At 35.8% G+C, this 22,191-nt stretch overlaps 1 protein-coding gene across 1 annotated transcript; it reads left to right on the top strand.

Annotated features, from left to right (window-relative positions):
- Positions 1–7: 7 nt before the first annotated feature.
- LOC123527275 (putative tRNA (cytidine(32)/guanosine(34)-2'-O)-methyltransferase) lies at positions 8–17,070 on the top strand. Its single transcript, XM_053523269.1, has 12 exons — positions 8–103; positions 7,389–7,519; positions 8,225–8,294; positions 8,878–8,980; positions 9,297–9,375; positions 10,890–10,942; positions 12,458–12,507; position 13,175; positions 13,338–13,440; positions 14,522–14,605; positions 15,227–15,330; positions 16,634–17,070. The coding sequence occupies exons 2-12, from the start codon at positions 7,399–7,401 to the stop codon at positions 16,979–16,981; spliced, it is 1,116 nt and encodes a 371-aa protein (XP_053379244.1). The 5' UTR covers positions 8–103; positions 7,389–7,398; the 3' UTR covers positions 16,982–17,070.
- Positions 17,071–22,191: the final 5,121 nt, after the last annotated feature.

Consider the following 22,191-nt stretch of genomic DNA (forward strand, 5'->3'; position numbering starts at 1 on the left):
ACACGGTGATAAAGTTGAAATTAGCGCGAATGAAATGTCCTGTGTAAATCTCGAAAACTAAAACTATTAGTTTTCATGCCCTTTTTCAGATAGTGTACACAAGGTAAAATTAAACTAAACATGCATCTTAAGTACTTGTTATGTTTTTGATGTCAACTTTGAAACCATGTTATCCATAATTAGGTATCGATAATACTTGTAATTTGACACCAGTATTCGCGAGTGTGCACAGGGATCAATCTATCTTCCAGTACTGTTTGTAACCCTTAACAGGGACGTAGACACTTTAGAAATTATAGGTATACTCAACCAATAACCAATGGAGCAGTAGGAAACTTTCGGAATAGTTGTCTATATTCCTTGACCGTCTAACCATTTACCTAGCTAAAACATTTCAGCTCAGAGATGTGTATATGCTGTTATGTATCTCTGAGCTGAAACGAATCCCGTACTGAAACCTAACCGGAAATCTTGCCAGAAGTCTGTGACGCTATAATTTCGTCAAATGAAATGCAGTGAACTCACCTTTTACTTTAAAATTTTTCTAATCCATTTTTCTTTTGATCTGGCATAAAATAATCCTTGCAACATAACTTGAACACAAGTTATACACCCAAGTTTCAAATTGGTACCCCTGTCTGCAATATTTTGTCCACCGTTGCAGTTGTTACCTGATCAGGGTACTCTTCATTTGAAAACCAATAGGCGGTATAGAATTGTATTTATTGACCTTTTCCGAGAACTTAAACCTTCTTAGGTATGTTTTTTAATGAATTTTATCGAAAATGGTTATGTTTATGAATATACAATAAATTCATAAATAATTGAAATTGTGATCTTGATTTTCAAAAAAAACCACCTGCTCTGAACTGTTGCATGACGTCATCAGTTTCTCACGAGAGACTGTCTGAGATGTTACGCTTTGATAGGAATCGCTTTGATACTGGTTAGTTGATGACCAAATGGGGTTTCGCCATAACTTGATGGACACAACCATCAGAAAGTAAAAACAGCGTCAGTTAAGTTATGGTAGCCAGAACTTCCATTTACTATGTTTACAGGGACGTCAACCTTTACATGAACACCAAGCCACAAATAAATTGAAATATCGTAGAAATCAAATGAAGTGCTTGTTTATAACAAAGAAAGATGAGTATAAATAATGCTAATGTAGGCGCTTGAATTAAATATTTAAACAAATTTAACAGGTCCAGTATTTTGTTGTTTTTACAGATAGTCTGTAAATATATGGACAATCCATAAATTCAAAGAATTTTCAGTCTATAAATTTACAGACTGGGTATATGAAATTTGTAAAAAACACAATTTAAATCAAAACCGCAGGTTTAAACATAAAGATTTTAAGACTGCATGCATAAATGAAGGTTATATGTAGTTTTCTGTCAGTTAATGACTTTGAATTTTCTGAAAATATGAAAAAAATTAAAGTGATCCTACCTGTCTGAAAGTCTCCTAATAGTTTTATCTATGCATGTAATAAGTGAAACATTTCATTTTAACCTGTGGTGTTGATTTGAATTGTAACTTTTATAAATTTCATATGCCCAGTCTGTAAATTTATAGACTGAAAAGTCTTTAAATCTATGGATTGTACATATATTTCGAGTATCTGTAAAAATGACAAAATCCTAGATCTGTTTAAGTAAACTGTCAGTAGAACAATATTAAAAGAAGTTCTAGAATATACTTGACCCCATCAACTATATATCTAATTATATATAATTGAAGCTGTACAAAAACGTTAAGCCAGATTTATCACATCAAATTATAACTTTGACCAAGGAAGCATGATTGGAATTTTAAACAATTTGAAGTTTAAAAACCCTAAATGATAGAAGGAAACAAAGTTGTCTTATCTTATTATGCAAAGGTTTAAATAACACAGCGTCATTACCAGTAAATCACCTAGTTAGACCTATACATGTTACCAAGAACAAACATGATGAACATTTTAACCTTATACATGCTAGGACAAATGAGCCGTGGATCCATGCTGGTCTGGATCCATGCTGGTCGCATACCCACTATGTTGGTTTTCTCATGGCACGGCTCAAATGTTTTATAAGTATAGTTTATGTACCTACATGTAGCACTCTACTCGACTGGAATTCATTACCATGTGACCTAATTCAGTGCTACAGGAATTCAGAAGACCCAGTGAATACATTCATTACTAACATTTATAAAAAAACTGGAATAGTCCACAACACTTGACACAAGCACGGTGTAAAATGTCGTTGAGATGTATCACCGTATAACCATCAAGGTCAAGATCAAGATTGAGGGAGAAATAAAGGGAGACAACACTCCTTGTTAAGTTGCTTTATGAAATTTTGAAACAGTTTCATACATGCCAAGTTTCCTGGATAATTTTCCAGGAGATTTCAGTTAAAAAACCAGGAGATTTTATCGACAAGCATTTTTAGCTCACCTGAGCACAAAGTGCTCAAGGTGAGCTTTTGTGATCGCCCTGTGTCCGTCGTCGTCCGTCTGTCGTCAGTCGTCCGTCGTCATCAACAATTTGACTGTTAACACTCTAGAGGTCACAATTTTGGCCTAATCTTAATGAAACTTGGTCAGAATGTTACCCTCAATAAAATCTTGGACGAATTTGATATTGGGTCATCTGGGGTCAAAAACTAGGTCACCAGGTCAAATCAAATGAAAAGCTTGTTAACACTCTAGAGGTCACAATTTTAGCCCTATCTTAATGAAACTTGGTCTACTGTTACCCTTAATAAAATCCTGCACGAGTTCGATTTTGGGTCATCTTGGGTCAAAAACAAGGTCACCAGGTCAAATCAAAGGAAAAGCTTGTTAACACTATAGAGGCCACATTCATGACTGTATCTTCATGAATCTTAGTCAGAATGTTATTCATGATGATGTCTAAGTCCAGTTTGAATATGGGTCATGCAGGGTCAAAAACTAGGTCACAAGGTCATATCAAAGGAAAAGCTAGTTAACACTCTAGAGGCCACATTTATGACCATATCTTAATGAAACTCGGTCAGAATGTTAATCTTGATGATCTATAGGTCAAGATTAAATCTGGGTCAGGTGGGATCAAAAACTAGGTCACCGGGTCAAATCAAAGGAAAAGCTTGTTAACACTTTAGAGGCCACATTTATGACTATATCTTCTTAGTCAGAAGGTAAATCTTGATGATCTTTAGGTCAAGTTTGAATCTGGGTCATGTGGGGTCAAAAACTAGTTCACTGGGTCAAATCAAAGGAAAAGCTAGTTAACACTTTAGAGGCCACATTTATGACCATATCTTGATGAAACTAGCTTGATGATCTTTAGGTCAATAGGTCAGGTGAGCGATACAGGGTCTTCATGACCCTCTTGTTTAGGAAAGTGTTTGGTCGAATATAAAACTGTAAAAAAAATTGTTGTTTTAACTGGTTTGGGTAATGGTTTCAGGGGTTGTAAGCTGCATTTAAAATAACAAAGTATTGATTTAAATTTATTTAATTATTATCATTTAATTGTCATTAAATTTACTGGCATATCTCCTCTTTTTATTTGGTGAACAATCTGCTGGTCTTTTAGATATTCCTAGATTTTTAACGCATGAGCAGAAGCAGAGTAGAAATAAACCTATTTCACGATTTTTAGCTCGACTATTCAAAGAATAGGGGTATTATGACCCCTTTTCGACTTAGAATAAATGTTAAAGTTTGCGTACCACCCCAAATATTTTCAAAGTCCATTGAGATATTGCTTTCATATTTTGCATACTTGTTTACCATCATGACCCCAGTCTGTAAAAAGGAGGAGGCAACTCTATCAAGCATTTTGACTGAATTATGGCCCCTTTTCGACTTAGAATAAATGTTAAAGTTTGCGTACCACCCCAAATATTTTCAAAGTCCATTGAGATATTGCTTTCATATTTTACATAATTGTTTACCATCATGACCACAGTCTGTAAAAAGGAGGAGGCAACTCTATCAAGCATTTTGACTGAATTATGGCCCCTTTTCGACTTAGAATATGCTTATTGTAATGTTAAAGTTTTACTCATAGCTTATATTATACTATCAAGCACTGAGAATAGTCGAGCGCGCTGTCCACTGACAGCTCTTGTAGACTTTTATAGTAAAAGTGCTTTTTACGTCATAATAAAAATAAAACAATACAAAATTATAATTGTTAAAAAAATGTTTGATTTTGAACCTTTCTCAAGTTGTTTTCTCACTTTTGCTATTGATAGTAATGATCGCCATTATTCCAGTAAAGGTTGGCTCTTTTATATATTCAGTTTCATTCCTAAATATCTTTCCCCACCGTAATCATCCATCAATATCATATTTATGTAAACATCACCACTCGCCAATTAACATAATCTGAAAATATCCCAAGGCACACACACACACCTGTTTGCAGATGTCATCAGTGTGTGACCTCTTTAAACTTTTATTGATATAGTGATAAATTACATCAGACACAGTGTGTAATTAGCGATTTTAGTTTGATACATGGTACCATAAGATTGGAGTTTTGGATTTCCAGGAGAATTAATTGATTTGATGGATCGAAAATCCATGACACTCGCGGACGATTCGGGAGACTTGACATGTAAAAAATGTATGCAATCTCTTACATATGAATTTGACTTTTACCCTCTTTTGACATGTGATTAAGGAGTTTATTCAGTTTATTTTATTTCTATGTGCTCCATCATCGACAGTTTACATAAACATCTCCTTCTTTGAAACAACTGGTCAGAATTACACTAAACTTGGTATATAGCATCCTGGTAAGGTCCTCTTGCATTTTTTTTTTCAAATGGTTCACCTGGGCCCCTACAGCTAAAAAATAGAAAAAAAAACTTGAAGCAGTATCTTCTCATGAATCGCATGAAGTTTCTTCTTCAATCCTGACCTATAGCAATGTCCTCTCCCAACTTTGTTCAAATGGGAGCACTTGGCCCATATAATTGGCCGTTAAAGCTAAAAATAGAAATACCTTTAAACTACTTCTCATGAACCACATGATGGATCTTGCAGCATTATATTATTAAGGTCCTTTTTCCAAACTTTAAAAAAATGGGGACACTTGGCCCTTTTTAGGGCTGCTACAGCTAAAAATAGAAACACCTTTCAACAATTTCTTCTCTTGAACTGCAGGACTGATGGATCATCTTGAAATGTGGTCTGAATCTTCATCAAAGTATAAAGTCTTCTCCCAATTTTGATTCAGATATGTTCAAATGTGTTGTTTGGACCATTTAAGGGGCCGCTAGAGTAATAATAGAAACGCCTTTAAATGTCTTCTTCTCATGACACGTGATGAATCTTCATTAAACCTGGTCTATAGCATCATTATAAGGTCCTCTTCCAAATTTGTTCAAATGGGGGTGCTTTGCTATTTTCAGACTGAATTGTTTGCAGGAGGTCACTTATATAATTCTTAGAAGAGTGGGGGCCCAAGCACAGTCCCCTTTTGAACTCCAGAAGAAGCAGGTATGGGCTCAGAGCTTGTACCATTTAGGGTTAACCATTGAAGGAGGTTGTCAAGGAAGTTTTTAGTCCAGGGTTTTGTTAAGTATGCAGTAGTTGTTTATTGTCATGGTTAACTTTGTCATATGCTCAAATGCTTTACTAAAATCTAAGAGGACCAGGTTGTGCACTGATTTAACAAGGTCAATTTACAAGCATATTAATTAGTTGGGTCACACTAGATCTTTTTTTCTCAAAACCCATTTTGGAGATGGTACAGAATGTCAAGGCTTTTAAAATGTTCTGTAAAGAGATTACTACATGTATATGCTCCAGGATTTTTTTGGGGTGTTTGGCTTTAATGCAAGGTAGGCACCAGGCTGATTTACATTAAAATATCTTCAAAATATTTTTGATAAGCACTGTTTATTGCTGATTATACCTCTGGATACTAGTATCTGGGGGCTGTACTAGATTCCATTATCGTATTTTCAGTACCCCTGTTCCTCTGACAATAAGCTGCTCTCTGGGGGTATTCATCACCATTAGTGATAGGTCTTGTTTTACTTCTTCTTACTCCCAAACACTTTTATGATAATGACATGAAATCTTACGAGAAGCTGCTGTCACTGATACTGGTGCAAATAAATTGGAGGGATAGATTCATTTGCCCAAATCCAGATAAAAGTGTGTTAGCTGATAACATCTTTACTGCTTGCTGTCCTTTCTTTAGGGTATGGCAGCTGTGAAATATCAGATCATAAAATATGACATCCCATTAAAAAGTGGAATGCTTAAGGCTAAATTAAGGTTTAATTCTATCAATATATATAAGCACACTTCTATCTAATTAGAAATCATTTAACATGCACATCAATGGTAAAGAGAGACAATTTTACTAGATTTGGAGGCATAATCAGGATGTCAGATTTCATCAGTGACAAAACATTTCCTTGATGATCACACTATAGGTCATTATGTCTCCCACCACACAATGGTGTGGGAGACATATTGATTTACTCTGTCTCTGTATATGTGTGTGTGTGTCTGTCAGTCACAAATCTTGTCCGCACACTCAGTCGGACATTTTTCATCCAATCTTCACCAAACTTGAACAAAATGTGTTTAACCACAAGCCCTCGGCCAAGTTCGATAACTAACCAAATCAGCCCAGGCACCTCGGAATTATGGCCCTTGAATTACCGAAAATCAGCCTTTTTACTCTTGTCCGCAATCTAAGTCGAACATTTCTCATCCAATCTTCACCAAACTTGAACAAAATGTGTTTGACCATAAGTCCTCGGCCAAGTTCGATAACTAGCCAAATTGGCATAGGCACTTCAGAATTATGGCCCATGAATTACTGAAAATCGGCCTTTTTACTGTTGTCCGCAATCTAAGTCGGACATTTCTCATCTGATCTTTACCAAACTTGAGCAAAATGTGTTTGAACATAAGTCCCCGGCTAAGTTTGAGAACTAGCCGAATCGCCCAAGTCACTTCAGAATTATGGCCCTTGAATTACCCAAAATGTGCCTTCTTACTCTTCAAAGGTATATTTGTAGTGAGTAAACAGTATATAAAGACTGACTTACTATTTAGATGATTAGGCAGTTGTGGGAGACATGCACTTTTCTCAAAAGCAGCTCTAGTTTATTCATGATTTGAAGACACTTTGATTAATCGACCCAACATTAATTTTCAGGATAACATACAAATAATACAATAATTGTTGAATGAGTGAATTTATTAATAGTGGATAATAAGGTGTTGTTGATGAAATATACTACAAAATCTATCATTGTCCATATTTTGTTTTAATTAAAACCTTAAATATATTTATATATATTGTTATACTGGTGTCTTGAAACTTTTCAAACACTCATTATATAAAAATGGTAATTTCTAACTTTCTTTAGGTAAATAGATATGGGCAAATCTTCAAAGGACAAGCGTGATGTTTATTACCGTCTCGCAAAGGAAGAAGGCTGGCGAGCAAGGAGTGCTTTTAAACTACTGCAGATAAATGAAGACTATGATATCTTTACTGGTAAGAAATTTGAGGAATTTATTTTTGTTTTAAACTCTTACCTATAGATTAGGATAATTGGCAACTTTCAGCTTTACTGTGGAGAAAGACCTTATGTTAAATGATCTGTCAGACTTTTTCTTTCAGGCAAAAGCAGACTTTGTGGTTAGGCTAAAAAATCTCAGGAATACAACATTTTTATCAACACTAAAATTGATAACAACGAATTTCTAATTCTGATGAAATTGAATAGGAAAATGTGCAGCTTTAAGCAAGTCCAGAATATCTGAAAAAAACTACCACATAATAATTATTAGTATATGTACATTATTGGGTCAAATTCTTAATTTCATACTTGGGCAGTTGATGAATAAAGGGACCTTGGTTCACATCATTTTGTTAATGAATTTTCTGTTTTATCTGGCAATGATAATATAACTGGACTTTGCAGGATTTTGCCTTCTGCTGAACAAAACTTCAGTGGTATATCTTAAGTTATAGCAAATTAAATATTTGGTGGTTGTCTAAGATTTTGACATTAAACATTGATGAATATTGGCCCAGGCTTCCTAAGCAGAATAAATGGTGGCATGTCATAGACTATAGTAATCAGGGTATGTACAGGACAGTGATTTATCATAACAGAAAGTAATACATTATTTAATTATATGAATAATAAAATGTATTTTCAAACATCTCAGTCATTTATTGTATATATATATCTAGGTGTGAAGAAAGTGGTAGATCTGTGTGCAGCTCCAGGTAGCTGGAGCCAAGTCCTGGCTAGGAAGCTACGGTAAGGTTTTTTGAACAAGAAATTACCTGTTGACCAATAGAAACATCAGTATGTACTCTTTATATTTTTTTTGATATAATTGTACCTTTTAAACCTAATAATTAAGAGCTCTTGCATTGCAGCTGATTACTTCAAATTTCTGCTTTTATAACACTTTTTATTTCTTTGATTATTCCGTTAAAAGAATAAGGGTTATTATACTTGCTCTGGTGTTACACTCAGCACTGTTTTTATGTACTATCAAAAGATTTGTGAAATTGTTTTTAATGACAGTTTTTCTTCTTAAATACTGCCTCTTTTATCTGGGGATTGGTCATGCTAAGGGACAGACATCTTTTGATTTAAGGGTCTGATACCCCAAAGGTCCAGGTCGTGGAGGTCAGTTATTGTAGTTGTGTAGGTTAAAGTTTTATGACAGAAACTGCAGGCTTTGCTGAAAACTTGTTTTAGTACTGGTAGTAGTGAAACCAGGGATAATAGCAATACTGTTATAATGGAAGTTAACCTCATATTACAACATTTTTACTCAGCAGCTGTTTGTTTCCGTCTAATGAATAATGACGTTAGTATACAATATGTGTAGGGGAGGAGACAAGACTGATGACAGTGTGAAGATAGTTGCTGTAGATTTACAAGCCATGGCACCTATACCAGGAGTTATACAGATACAGGGAGATATCACCAAGGTAACCACACAGGCAGAGATAGTTGTCATAGCAACCATTGTACCCACTTATTGGTCAGCTCAGCTGGCTGGCTGCTTAACCATGAGCCTGCTGGCCGTGAGTGATTTTCCCTTTGCGACCAGTGCAGAACAAGATCAGCCTGCATCATTATAAAGGCTGATCATGGTCTGCACTGTTCGCTATTCAGTCAGTAAATTTTCAGTGAACACCCCTTTGAATAATAAGTGGCACTACCCAAATTAAATGATGTCCATTTTAGAAATATAGCAAGGTAAAGCTTAACCCAGGTTTGACTGCCAGTGTATTAACATTTCAGACAAGTACTGCCCATGAGATAATTGGACATTTTGAAGGAGAACATGCAGACCTTGTGGTATGTGATGGTGCCCCAGATGGTAAGCTTGCACTGAAACAAACAGAATACAGGGGCTGTCATTGACATCAACTGTCTCTTCAGCAAAATTATCAGAAATAAAGAAATAGACATAAAAATGTTTAATTGCAAGTCTTTAGAAGGTTTTATTGCACTGAAAATGAAAATACATAGAATAAGTAAGTGTAATAATTACCGGTGTATGAGTATATAGGAAAGAAGGTTTTTTTTGTAATCAATGTTCAAAGATAATTTTCACTATATAAATATTCCAATACTCTGTATCAATATTTTCTATGCTGTCTTCAACCTATCTGTATAACAGTTAATATACTTAGAGGATGTCAGTAAGTCCCCCTGGGTGGGTGGTGAAGGGAGACATTGTTTTTGCCCTTCTGTCCATCAGTCACACTTTCCGATCAATAACTGAAGAACCATTTGACATAGAACTTTCAGACTTCATAGGGTGATAGGGCTTATGGAGATAATGAGCTGTTTAGAAACATTTCACAATTAATAATTACAGACTAAAAGAATGTCAGGTCAGTAGTACCTGCGTTAGAAGCCTCCATTAATTAAGGAGCCACAAGTTTGCCTTAAGCAGCCAGACAGCTAACTTCCCAAGTTAACTTTTTGTTCAAATTTCAGTTTGTCTTCAGCAGCCAGATTGTGTCAGTCCCTTAATTGACAGGTTTGATTGTACATCTTTAGTTATAGAGAATGGATACTTTTTCATTGTTGAGTTTGAGTTGAGCAGTATTCTAGCTGGTTGGTTAGAGACCACCAATTGTTTTCCCATAGACTTACATTGTAACATTTTGGCGTGTAAGGCCTTCCATACATCGAAACATGTATATCTAATTACATGTTTTTCAAGAACTATCTTAGTTCTACCAAAATATTGGACAAAAAACATATGAAGAGTGATACTTTATTTAAGTAATTTTCGTGTGAATGAGATGACCCCCTGTTTACATCATTGACATTGCGGGAGAAATTCGTTTGATAAAACTTTTTTTCAATGCAAATAAAATGTAGCAAATTTTGTCAAAATGTATAAGAAAATACTGTAAATGCAGTAAAAACATATCAATTTTGAAAAAATAATCACTTCCTGGGTTTGTTTACATGACTGACCAATCAGAACACACAGATGTTACCTTATTCCCAGGTATATGCTTACCTCATTCCCAGTAAGTTCCCCGTACTTTTTTGAATTGGTGGTCTCTGACCGGTTAGGCTCTTAATGATGTGACCTTGAGGCAAGGTATATATTCTCCATTACACTATTAATTAAAAAGGTTTTGTATAAAGGTATACCCCTTTCATACATTTGATGAAGGAAACATGTTAAGAGTTTTGCCAAAATTTAGGAACACTCGAGGGTGAACTTGCCACATTATTTATATGAGGTATTGTTGAAAAAACATCTTTAGACTAAACAGTATATATAAATACATTGATTGCCTTATAAAGGTTGACTTAATTTTTGCCCCAGAAATTTCACTTTTCTACAAAAATGTTTCTCAATTGCAGTGACAGGTCTACATGACATTGACGAGTATATCCAGGCTCAGCTCCTTCTTGCTGTAAGTAGATAACTTTACATAGAGGATATTACACAATGTAATAATCTGTCCCTGTTTGTAGATGCAGAAAGAAATATCCAGTTTGAGGGTACCTGTTTTGGCAGTAACGAGGCTCTGCCAAGTAAACACGAAAACTGCTACCTGAGAGCCAGATCTTCCCATCTGCATTAACAACCAGTGACAAATTCTTTTTCTTGCATACTGTATTTAACGAAATTATAGAATAAATAAAGAAAAAGGAGATATGTTCTTTGTAGCACTCTTTCTTGCAGTAACTTACTTAAACAAAATGCTGGAAATAAACGTCTGTAATCAGAAGTGGCATAATGACGTTTCAGTGACGCACAACAACAAAGTTCCAGTTAAGTTTTATCAGATTTCACAGTTTTGAAATTGATCAATGTCATGGTTTCATTTTACACTTTAAACAAATCTTTTATGTGCTTAGAAACATGGAAAATTGGGAAACCAAATGTGTAGCCTCATTAAATGAAGTCTATACTACATAATTGAGCCGTGCCATGGGAAAACCAACATAGTGGCTTTGCGACCAGCTATGCATCCGCGCAGTCTGGTCAGGATCCATGCTGTTCGCTTTCAAAGCCTATTGTAATTAGAGAAACTGTTAGCAAACAGCATGGACCCTGACCAGACTGCGCGGATGCGCAGGCTGGTCTGGATCCAAGCTGGTCGCAAACCCACTATGTTGATTTTCTCATGGCGCGGCTCAGATTTACTTACTAGTCTTCTAAATACTTCCAATTAATCAGTTTTTACCGGCTCAATAGAAATTCTCATGTTACTAGGTCAGGAAGTTATAATTACTTTGATTGCCACTTTCAGAATGCAACTCTTTCATTGGTCAATTTTAGATTTTATGTTTAGAAATGACCAATCAATCAGATGTTAGAATTTGAGACTGGTTTCTATACTCAAGATCTTTAACCTCGGCCCCAGTTGAGGATGATATACTTTCAGTGCTTGGCTTTTCGACTGATGAAGTTAATGCTATCTCTGTTTCATGTAGGGGAGTGGTAAGCTAATGATGAAAAACAAGTTGTCATGATTGCACAGAAATTCAGGAATAGCCTTTGGTTTAATACTGTTATATGGAAACCTGTTGAAAACTAGTTCTTGAAACACTACACACAAAGAACAATTACCCGTTAGTCAAAAAAGGACTCCCTGAAATCTTCACTACAATTATTTAAAAACTATCATTGTTTTTAATTTTCTGATATCATTCATTGTTCACATGTATCACATGGAGTTAAAAAAGAATGGAAGAAAAATACCTGGGGGAAAAAAAAACATGCGTTTTGACCAATGTTACAATACATATTGCATGACATATTCAAGAAACATGTACCATGACAGTCACTGCAATTCGAAACCATTTTCAGGTTTCAGGTTTTTGACTTCATGAAAAAGGGCTCATGTATGTTGTAAATAGCTGTAGCATATTTTCTGACGTAATGAAATGTGAGTAAATATTTCTTTGTGATATATTTTCAGGCTCTAAATATCACAACACATGTATTAAGAAAGGAGAAATTTTTTGCTAAGTTGTAATACACTGAAACATTTAGCTAATGGTGTATATAATCTTGTTATTATTGCAATCAAGTACATTTTTCCATTACTTTTGACTAAAAATCACAATCAAGAACAGAAATTTACACTTAGATGAAATGTTCAAATATAGTGCTGACACTAAAAATGGAAATAAGTTGGTGGGTCGAAAGTTCTGATCTGTCATCAGTTTGAGATATACCATCACAGGAGTTTTACACTTATTATGGCTTTATCTTTATATATCTTCTATGAAAATGAGATTGTATTTGACAACAGATTGTACAAGCAATACAAGCAAGCAATATATACAAGCAGTATAGCATTTACTTTATTTGTCCAAATAAATGACTTTGACATATCAATTAAGTATTCCCTAATCTACGTTGTATAACAGTTTTTGGTGAATGAAGAAATGAGAGCACTTTTCCAGGTATTGATTAATCACCCCTCCTATATTTTGCCGCCTCGGTAGCCAAGTGGCAGAGCGTCCGCTTTGAGTACGGGAGGCCGTGGATTCGTTCCCCAGCCGCATCATACCAAAGATGTGAAAAATGGTACTAGTATCTCTCTTGCTTGATGCTCGGCATTAAAAGGGATCATGCCTTTCTTCTCACATACCCTCGTGGCAATGGATTCCATCAGGAATGAAGTGTTGAGAGTGATTAATATAAGTTGTAGAACTTGGTTCACATCAACCTAAAATAAATTAGTATATATTTTCATTTTCTCTGAAGAGAACCATTCAACATGAAAATATGTTGAGCACTGGTTCCACCACCCTATATCCTAACCTGTTTTTAATCAATTTCTTTCCTTGTAGATATTTCGAGGAAAGGATGTATCACTACTCTACTCACAGCTGAAGATATTTTTCCCACTTGTGTCTGTGTTTAAGCCAAGAAGCAGTAGAAATTCTAGTATAGGTAAGTCAGCAGTCTAGTATAGGTAAGTCAGCAGTCTAGTATAGGTAAGCCATCACTCTAGTATAGGTAAGTCAGCAGTCTAGTATAGGTAAGTCAGCAGTCTAGTATAGGTAAGCCATCACTCTAGTATAGGTAAGTCAGCAGTCTAGTATAGGTAAGTCAGCAGTCTAGTATAGGTAAGTCAGCAGTCTAGTATAGGTAAGCCATCACTCTAGTATAGAGTATACTATGGATTCAAAATAACATACGCCTTTAAACACCATTTTAATGTATCATTCTTGCATCAATCAGCCTACAGATAAAATTTAAAAAAAAAAAAATTTATATGTTGCCATCAAATTAATTAAGATACCTTGTTAATGCGAAATGAACGACAGAATAGCATCAGCAAATACACGAACCATGCTAGCAATTCATATTTAATTTGCAAATCTTTTTTTATGTTGTTCAATTTGCATGAACTCTGAAAAATAAATTCATATCTCATATTTACATTATATTTCCTTTCCTTTTGTAAACAAGATTTTATTGTATTTGATATTATAATCAGCTTCACGGTCATTCTGTCCACTAGACAGAACAACTGTGACATCATCTAAGGAACATTTTTCCTGACTACATGTGGACTTTATCAAAACAGCGGCACCTTATCACTTAGCAGCATTATTGTAACTTTTGCCCTTTTCCTTTTTTTTCGTCATAATTTTCAACAGAATGAATGTGGAGAATGTAAATATTGCTGTTTGTTTTCCAGTGTGAAAAATGTAAATGAATGGAAAACATGTCAATGTTGTTCAAAACAAAGAAACACAAGTGAAGAGAACTTAAAATAAAGAATGAAGGTTTAAATAAATTTCCGATTGAGAAATGAAATGTTTGTGTGATCCTGTATGTCAGCTTATTTTTGTGTAGGCTATACGTGGTACATGTAGATGACAGAGCACAGATTTAACTTATTTTGAGCTCTATAACTGCTTAACAATTACATTTGAAAATAGTATTATCTTCCGCAATATACAATTAGTCTATTGCTATATACAGAAGAACTATATCTAGTTTATGTTTATTTATATTTTTACAGAAGCATTTGTGGTGTGTCAGGGTTATTGTCCTCCTGAGGGATATGTACCAAACATGGCAAACCCTTTACTGGATCACCATTATGGTAAGTATTCTAATGCTGGGGATATTCACTAAGGAATTATACTGTTTTCTTGTCGCCAGTTAAACATATTTATACTCTGAAATTTTAAATTGTATCATGTATTTCAGTAAAACGATGTTATATATTCTGCAATGAACAACAGTTGACACAGTTGAGCAATCAATAACCTGTCAAACAATCTAGCTCATAACTACACTTCTGAATAATTGTATTAATTGAGTTCTAACAAGTCTTTGGGATTGAAGTTAGGGAACTTTTAACCCTTAGCCTGCTGGCGGCAGATGATTCTGCCTTTGCGACCAGTGCAGACCAAGATCAGCCTGCACATCCGTGCAGTCTGATCATGGTCTGCACTGTTTGCTATTCAGTCAGTAAATTTTCAGTGAAAACCCCTTTGAGTAATAAGTGGTACTGTCCAAATTGAAAGATGGACCAGTCCATTATAGAAATATAGCAGGTTAAGGGTTAACTACTGATTAACTTTAGATGGGATTGGAGTCATCGTATAGGTTCTATACAATTAAATCAAGAAAACTAAATGATTGGCAAGAGGCATGTCAGCAATAACAATGTCACCAGGAAAGTAATTATTATTACATTTTGTATGTTGATACATTTTAGATTTAGATTACAACAACCTGACTGGACCAAACAGAGTTATTGTCCCTTTCTTGGCATGTGGAGACCTCAGTGGTTTTGATTCAGATAAAAATTACCCGCTAAAGGTATGGTATAGATTATGCTTATTAATCATTTTGACAGACAAAGACGTACTAGTTATAGAAGTGAACTGTTATTTAGTAAAAAAGCTCTAGAGGACCTCAAACTTAGAAAGCTTTTTGAATTTGTACGAGCGCTTCTCATGAACCACTTAATGAATTCCCAACAAACTTGCATGCACATGAAGGAATTTTTTTTCAAATGTGTTCACAAAAAAGGAAAATTATATTATTAAACATAACTTCAAAATGTTTCTGCTACTGTCAACTACAAAAGGATACCTTTAGAATTATATATAATTTATATTTGGTATCTGAAAAACATTGAATAAAATGATTAAAGAAAAAAAAATGGTAGCTTAACAGAAATTTGATATTTTTCATTCAGTAATATCTTAACAGTTGTTTAACAGTTGTTTGAAATGAATGGCATAGATGATGATATAATAAATTCAGTCCCTGCTACAGCTGCAAATATAACCAGTGAGGGGCTAATATAGGGTCATTAAAAGTAGCCATTTCTGTTTTGTGGTAAATCATCTACTGGACAAATATTTTTAGTGTATTTGATTGTAATTAAGGTAATTTTAGGGACTCGTCTTTGTCTTTTGTCTATTTTCTAAGACTGAGCTCAGTAAAATTTTTATTAGGAGCCTTTGTGGCTGAGTGATTAAGGACATTTGCTCCTCACCACTGTGAGTTCGAAACCTCGCATAGGCTGTAGAAATTCTCACATGACAAGTCCATCCAGCAGGCTTATGGAAGATTGGTGGTGCTATCCATGTACCTGCACTTGTCTGAAATAATTCCTCGAGGGGCACCTGGGGTCTTCCTTCGTCATCAATAGCTGGAAGGTCACCTTAACTGTGCCTGTGTGACATTTCAATAAAAAATCTAAACCAGTTAGAGACATGTCTTAAAACTCTGTTAAAAAGCCTGATATACAGTGTACATTTCATCAGCAGTTTTTTGCATCTTTTTTCTTGTCTACTGAGTATTATCCAAGTCTTTAACTGTTGTAAACAAAACAAATATATGTAGAGAACATTAAAAGACAAAATAGTCATGATATTTTAAGATGTATTCAGAATGTGTTTTCGCCGTTTAAGCCATTTGAACAGAACTAACTGTGCCATTAAAACAGAAAGAAGTGTATTTGTGAGGGATGGGTTGGGGATAGTGAATTCTTTACGGGAGTTTTATGAAAGATTGAGAAAAAGTGCATATGTGTTTGTTTCTTAGTACTAATACCAGTAATTATTTGTTTGCCATCTTATGTTAATTGATTAGATATGCTATTTTTTCTCAGCTGCCAGGTAGAGAATACGAGTACCATAAACCTGCACAGTCACCAATCAATCCTCCTTACCAAGAGGCGTGCCACCTGAGGAGGACTGATCAACTGGCTAAACCAATCAGATTACAGGAAAGTGATACTAAAAATAGAACAACTAATGACATGTCCAGTGAGGATGGTGTTAATATTGATTCTAAAAAAGGAAATACTCCTGAATGTGAACAGAATAGAACTGACAAGAGAGAAATGGCAGATACACTGGAAGGTGCTAGTGGAGATGTTGTTAACGTAGGAGATGTTGGTCATGTAGATAAAACATTGGACGACACTTGTAAGAAAGTGACAGAACTTGATATTTAGAAAAGCTTGTAATGAGTTTATTCTGGATACTGTCAGTCAAAGTTCTTACACAATAAAATGCTGAAAAAAGGAGAATGCATGTTTCTTTGCATCAGTGTCAAAGTTTTATTTCACTGTAATGAAAAGAAAAAATGTAATAACTTTATTTCACTTCCAGGATGTCAAATGTGTGATAATACGAGGTATTTCCATGATTGTTCATTTCTGCCAACATCAGATAATTGTTATTTCAACTCCATTTTCAATGTTTCAATGTTTGAAACTTTGCTGAAAAACAACATAAGCATGTGTGATAGCCATTGAGACCAGAGTTCTGCATATATGACATAGATATGAAGGAATCTGAAAAAGGCCACGCAAGAAACATTCCTATGAACATTTTTTTTTAGCTCACCTGAGCAATGCTCATGGTGAGCTATTGTGGTCAGGCTGTGTACATCGTCTGTCCGTCGTCAGCAATTGTGTTTAAACAACATCTCTTCCAAAACCACTGATTGGAAACTTAGCCTGGATGTTCCTTGGATGGTCCTCTACCAAAGTTGTTCAAACAGTTTCGCAGGGTTGCACATAGGGGCCGCCAGAGCTAAAAATAGAATCTCCTCCTAAACCGATTGCCTGATTTTGAAATAATTTCAAACAAATGGTCCTTATGTCACCCTCTACCAAGATTGTTCAAACTATACCAATTCATCAAAAAACATGGCCGTCATGGAGCGTGGTCACTTTTCCCTATATGTATATAGTGGAAATTTGAAAAATCTTCTTGTGTGAAACTGTTGGCCCAATTTTTAAATAATTTCATACAAATGGTCCTTGTGTGATTTGTCAAAAAACATGACTGCCAGAGGGCGTGGTCACTTTTCCCTACATGTATATAGTGGAAACTTTAAAAATCTTCTTGTGTGAAACTGCTGGCCTGATTTTTGAATAATTTTACACAAAATTTAATGGTCCTTGTGTGACCCCCTACCAAGACTGTTCAAATTATTATGATTCATCAAAAAACATGGCCGTCAGAGGGTGCGGTCTGTTTTCCCTACATGTATATAGTGGAAAATTTAAAAATCTTCTTTTGTGAAGCTGCTAGCCTGATTTAAAAATTATTTTACAGAAATTTTTTGATTCGTCCAAAAACATTGCCGCCAGAGGGGGTGGTCACTTTTAATCAACAATTTCTTTAAATAGCATCTCCAAAACCACTGAGTGGATTTTGATGAAACTACACAAATGGTCTCTAGGTAGCCCTCTTTTAAGGTTGTTATACCCCCACAAAACGAAGTTTGGGGGGTATATAGGAGTGAGCTTGGCGGTCGGTCGGTCTGTTGGTTTTGCATGGTTTCCGGATGATAACTCAAGACAGGCTTGACCAATTTAAATAATTTTTGGTACACAGGTGTAACATCAGAAAATACAGGTCAAGTTCGAATTTGGGATCAGTAGGTCAAAGGTCAAGGTCACAGTGACCCTGAACAGTTAAACGGTTTCCGGATGATAACTTGAGAACGCTTGGGCCTAGGATCATAAATTTTGGTACACAGGTGTAACATCATGAAATGCAGGTCAAGTTCGACTTTGAGGTCTGTAGGTCAAAGGTCAAGGTCACAGTGACTCGGAACAGTTAAATGGTTTCTGGATGATAACTTGAGAACGCTTGGGCCTAGCATCATAAATTTTGGTACACAGGTGTAACATCATGAAGTGTTGGTCAAGTTCGACTTTGAGGTCTGTAGGTCAAAGGTCAAGGTCACAGGGACTCGGAACAGTTTAATGGTTTCCGGATGATAACTTGAGAACGCTTGGGCCTAGGATCATAAATTTTGGTACACAGGTGTAACATCATGAAATACAGGTCGAGTTCGACTTTGAGGTCTGTAGGTCAAAGGCCAAGGTCACAGGGACTCGGAACAGTTAAACGGTTTCCGGATGATAACTTGAGAATGCTTGGGCCTAGGATCACGAAAATTGATAGGGAGGTTGGTTATGACTAGCAGATGACCCCTAATGATTTTGAGGTCAGTAGTTCACAGGTCAAGGTCACAGTGACCCGGAACATTTAAACAGTTTTCGGACAATAACTTGAGAATGCTTGGGACTAGGATCAGGAAACTTAATCTGGAGGTTGGTCATGTCAAGCAGATGACCCATATTGATTTTGAGTTCCAAAGGGCAAAGGTCATTTAAACCTTTTACAGACAATAACTTGAGAACACTTGGGCGGAGGATCATGAAACTTCATAGGGAGGTTGATCATGACTAGCAGATGACCTCTATCGATTTTGTGGTCAGTAGGTCAAAGGTCAAGCAAGTTTGGCTTTGACATTGGCTTAGTTCTGTGACAAGGCCATATTGCGGGGGTATAATTCGTCACTCCTGTGACAACTCAAGTTCAAATGGTTCTGGTTCATTGAACATATGGATCTTTTTGGTTAAAAATAGGTTTTCAGCTATCAGACTTTAAAAATCCTTTTCTCTAGAGCTTTTATATTTGGCATGTGATATAAGGGTTTGACTCTCTACCATACTTGTATACAAATTATTGCCCTTGTGTCTGACATGTACTTAATATAGGCTGTTATAGAAGAAACTTTGGAAATCTTCTTCTCTGAATAAATAATAGCTAGAGCCTTGATATTTGGCATGTTATATCAGATTTGTAATGTCTACCATAATTGTTCAAATAATTGCCCTAGGTTCAAAAATGTGAGTGACATGTATATAATATAGGCTAACGTAGAAGAAACCTTAGAACCCTGTACTTATACAAACACACTTGAAGCCTTTTACACAGGTAAGTGTTTAAGTCTCAATGACCCTCTTGTTATACCCCCACAAGGGTAAATAGGAGTGAGCTTGGCGATCGGTCGGTCGGTCTGTTGGTTTTGCATGGTTTCCAGATGATAACTCATGAAAGGCTTGACCAATTTAAATAAGTTTTGGTACACAGGTGTAACACCAGAAAATACAGGCCAATTTCGAATTTGGAGTCAGTAGGTCAAAGATCAAGGTCACAGTGACCCTGAACAGTTAAATGGTTTCTGGATGATAACTTGAGAACGCTTGGGCCTAGGATCATAAATTTTGGTACACAGGTGTAACATCATGAAATGCAGGTCAGGTTCGACTTTGAGGTCTGTAGGTCAAAGGTCAAGGTCACAGGGACTCGGAACAGTTAAATGGTTTCCGGATGATAACTTGAGAACGCTTAGGCCTAGGATCATAAATTTTGGTACACAGGTGTAACATCATGAAATGCAGGTCAAGTTCAACTTTGAGGGCTGTAGGTTAAAGGTCAAGGTCACAGTGACTCAGAACAGTTAAATGGTTTCCGGATGAGAACGCTTGGGCCTAGGATCATAAGTTTTGGTACACAGGTGTAACATCATGAAATACAGGTCAAGTTCGACTTTGAGGTCAGTAGGTCAAAGGTCAAGGTCACAGTGACTTGGAACAGTTAAACGGTTTCTGGATGATAACTTGAGAATGCTTGGGCCTAGGATCATGAAAATTGATATGGAGGTTGGTTATGACTAGCAGATGACCCCTAATGATTTTGAGGTCAGTAGTTCACAGGTCAAGGTCACAGTGACCTGGAACATTTAAACAGTTTTCGGACAATAACTTGGGAATGCTTAGGACTAGGATCAGGAAACTTAATCTGGAGGTTGGTCATGTCAAGCAGGTGACCCAAATTGATTTTGAGTTCCAAACGTCAAAGGTCATTTAAACCTTTTACGGACAATAACTTGAGAACACTTGGGCGGAGGATCATGAAACTTCATAGGGAGGTTGATCATGACTAGCAGATGACCTCTATTGATTTTGTGGTCAGTAGGTCAAAGGTCAAGCAAGTTTGGCTTTGACATTGGCTTAGTTCTGTGACAAGACCATATTGTGGGGGTATAATTCGTCACTCCTGTGACAACTCTAGTTTTTAATTGACATAGAAATTATGGACAGAAAGAGGCCAGAAATACATACAAGCTGAATATAATCACTTTGTGCTCAGTCATTTTTTTCCAACAGATATTCAATCCCAATTTATACAAGACATGACGTGACATTTCCAGACTTGTTAACTCTGTACTCTGTACAGACAATTTTAGGATGCAAGAATCAATCTTTATTCACAAATATGTTCTCTGGTCATTGTACATGAGCCACTATGTGTATAGTTATTCTTCCTCCACATCTGCTTCTTGCAGAGAGATTATTTTTTAAGTTGTCAGCTAGATCTACTTGTGGAGATCATTTTTGCAGAACAGGACCATTTACTGTTAATGCCTAACTGAAATGGGTGTTTCAGCAGTCTATTACAGCAGAGTTTTGCAGAAAATCAATATGTATATATTGTAAAAGACACATAGCACTGAAAACCACGCTGCTATTAACTACAGCAGAGGGAGAAATGTAAATACATGAACCCTTGTAACAGGAAATCACCACTCACACACTCCAAAATTCTTTGATGTAATTTTGTTTAAGGGGAAATGCCACAGTTGCCTATATGTATATAGGGCAAAAATTTCCTACGGGCAGAAATTCTTTAAACTTTGTGTATTGACTGGGAATCTAGTTTAAAACAGAAATATGTATCAAAACTCATAGGTACCCAGGCTTGATCATGATTTATCTGCCCTTGACAGTAGATTTTTTCAGTATTTTCCTACTTTCAAGGGCAGATAATTCATGACCAAGGCTGGGTTCCTATGGTTTGTTTTATTTCATATTTCTGTTTTTGATTTGATTCTCTGTCAGGAAAAAAAGTTTAAAGAAGAAATTCCTTCTATAAGAAGATTTTTGCCCCATGTCAATATAGAGACTGTTGCAAATGTCCTGAACTATGAACATGATAAAATGTTACCGCAAAGTCCTAGTCTTTCCCGTCAACCGAATTTCTTTAAACTTTGTGTACTGACTGCAAATGAAGTCTGAAACAGAAATAAAATTTAAAATACACAGTTCTCTTGCCTTGATCTTAAATTATCTGCCCTTGAATATTGGATTTTTAGCTCAACTATTCGAAGAATAAGTAGAGCTATCCTACTCACCAGGACGTTGGCGTCGGCGTCACACCTTGGTTAAGTTTTTCGTACCAGTCCACATTTTGACAAAGTCTTTTGAGATAAAGCTTTGAAACTTTTAACACTTGTTTACCATCACCATGTCCAGTTATAGGCAAGAGTACGGTAAATAATCAAGGATTTTGGCAG

The sequence above is a fragment of the Mercenaria mercenaria genome, chromosome 14 (assembly GCF_021730395.1).
Source record: "Mercenaria mercenaria strain notata chromosome 14, MADL_Memer_1, whole genome shotgun sequence".
NCBI lineage: Eukaryota > Metazoa > Mollusca > Bivalvia > Venerida > Veneridae > Mercenaria > Mercenaria mercenaria.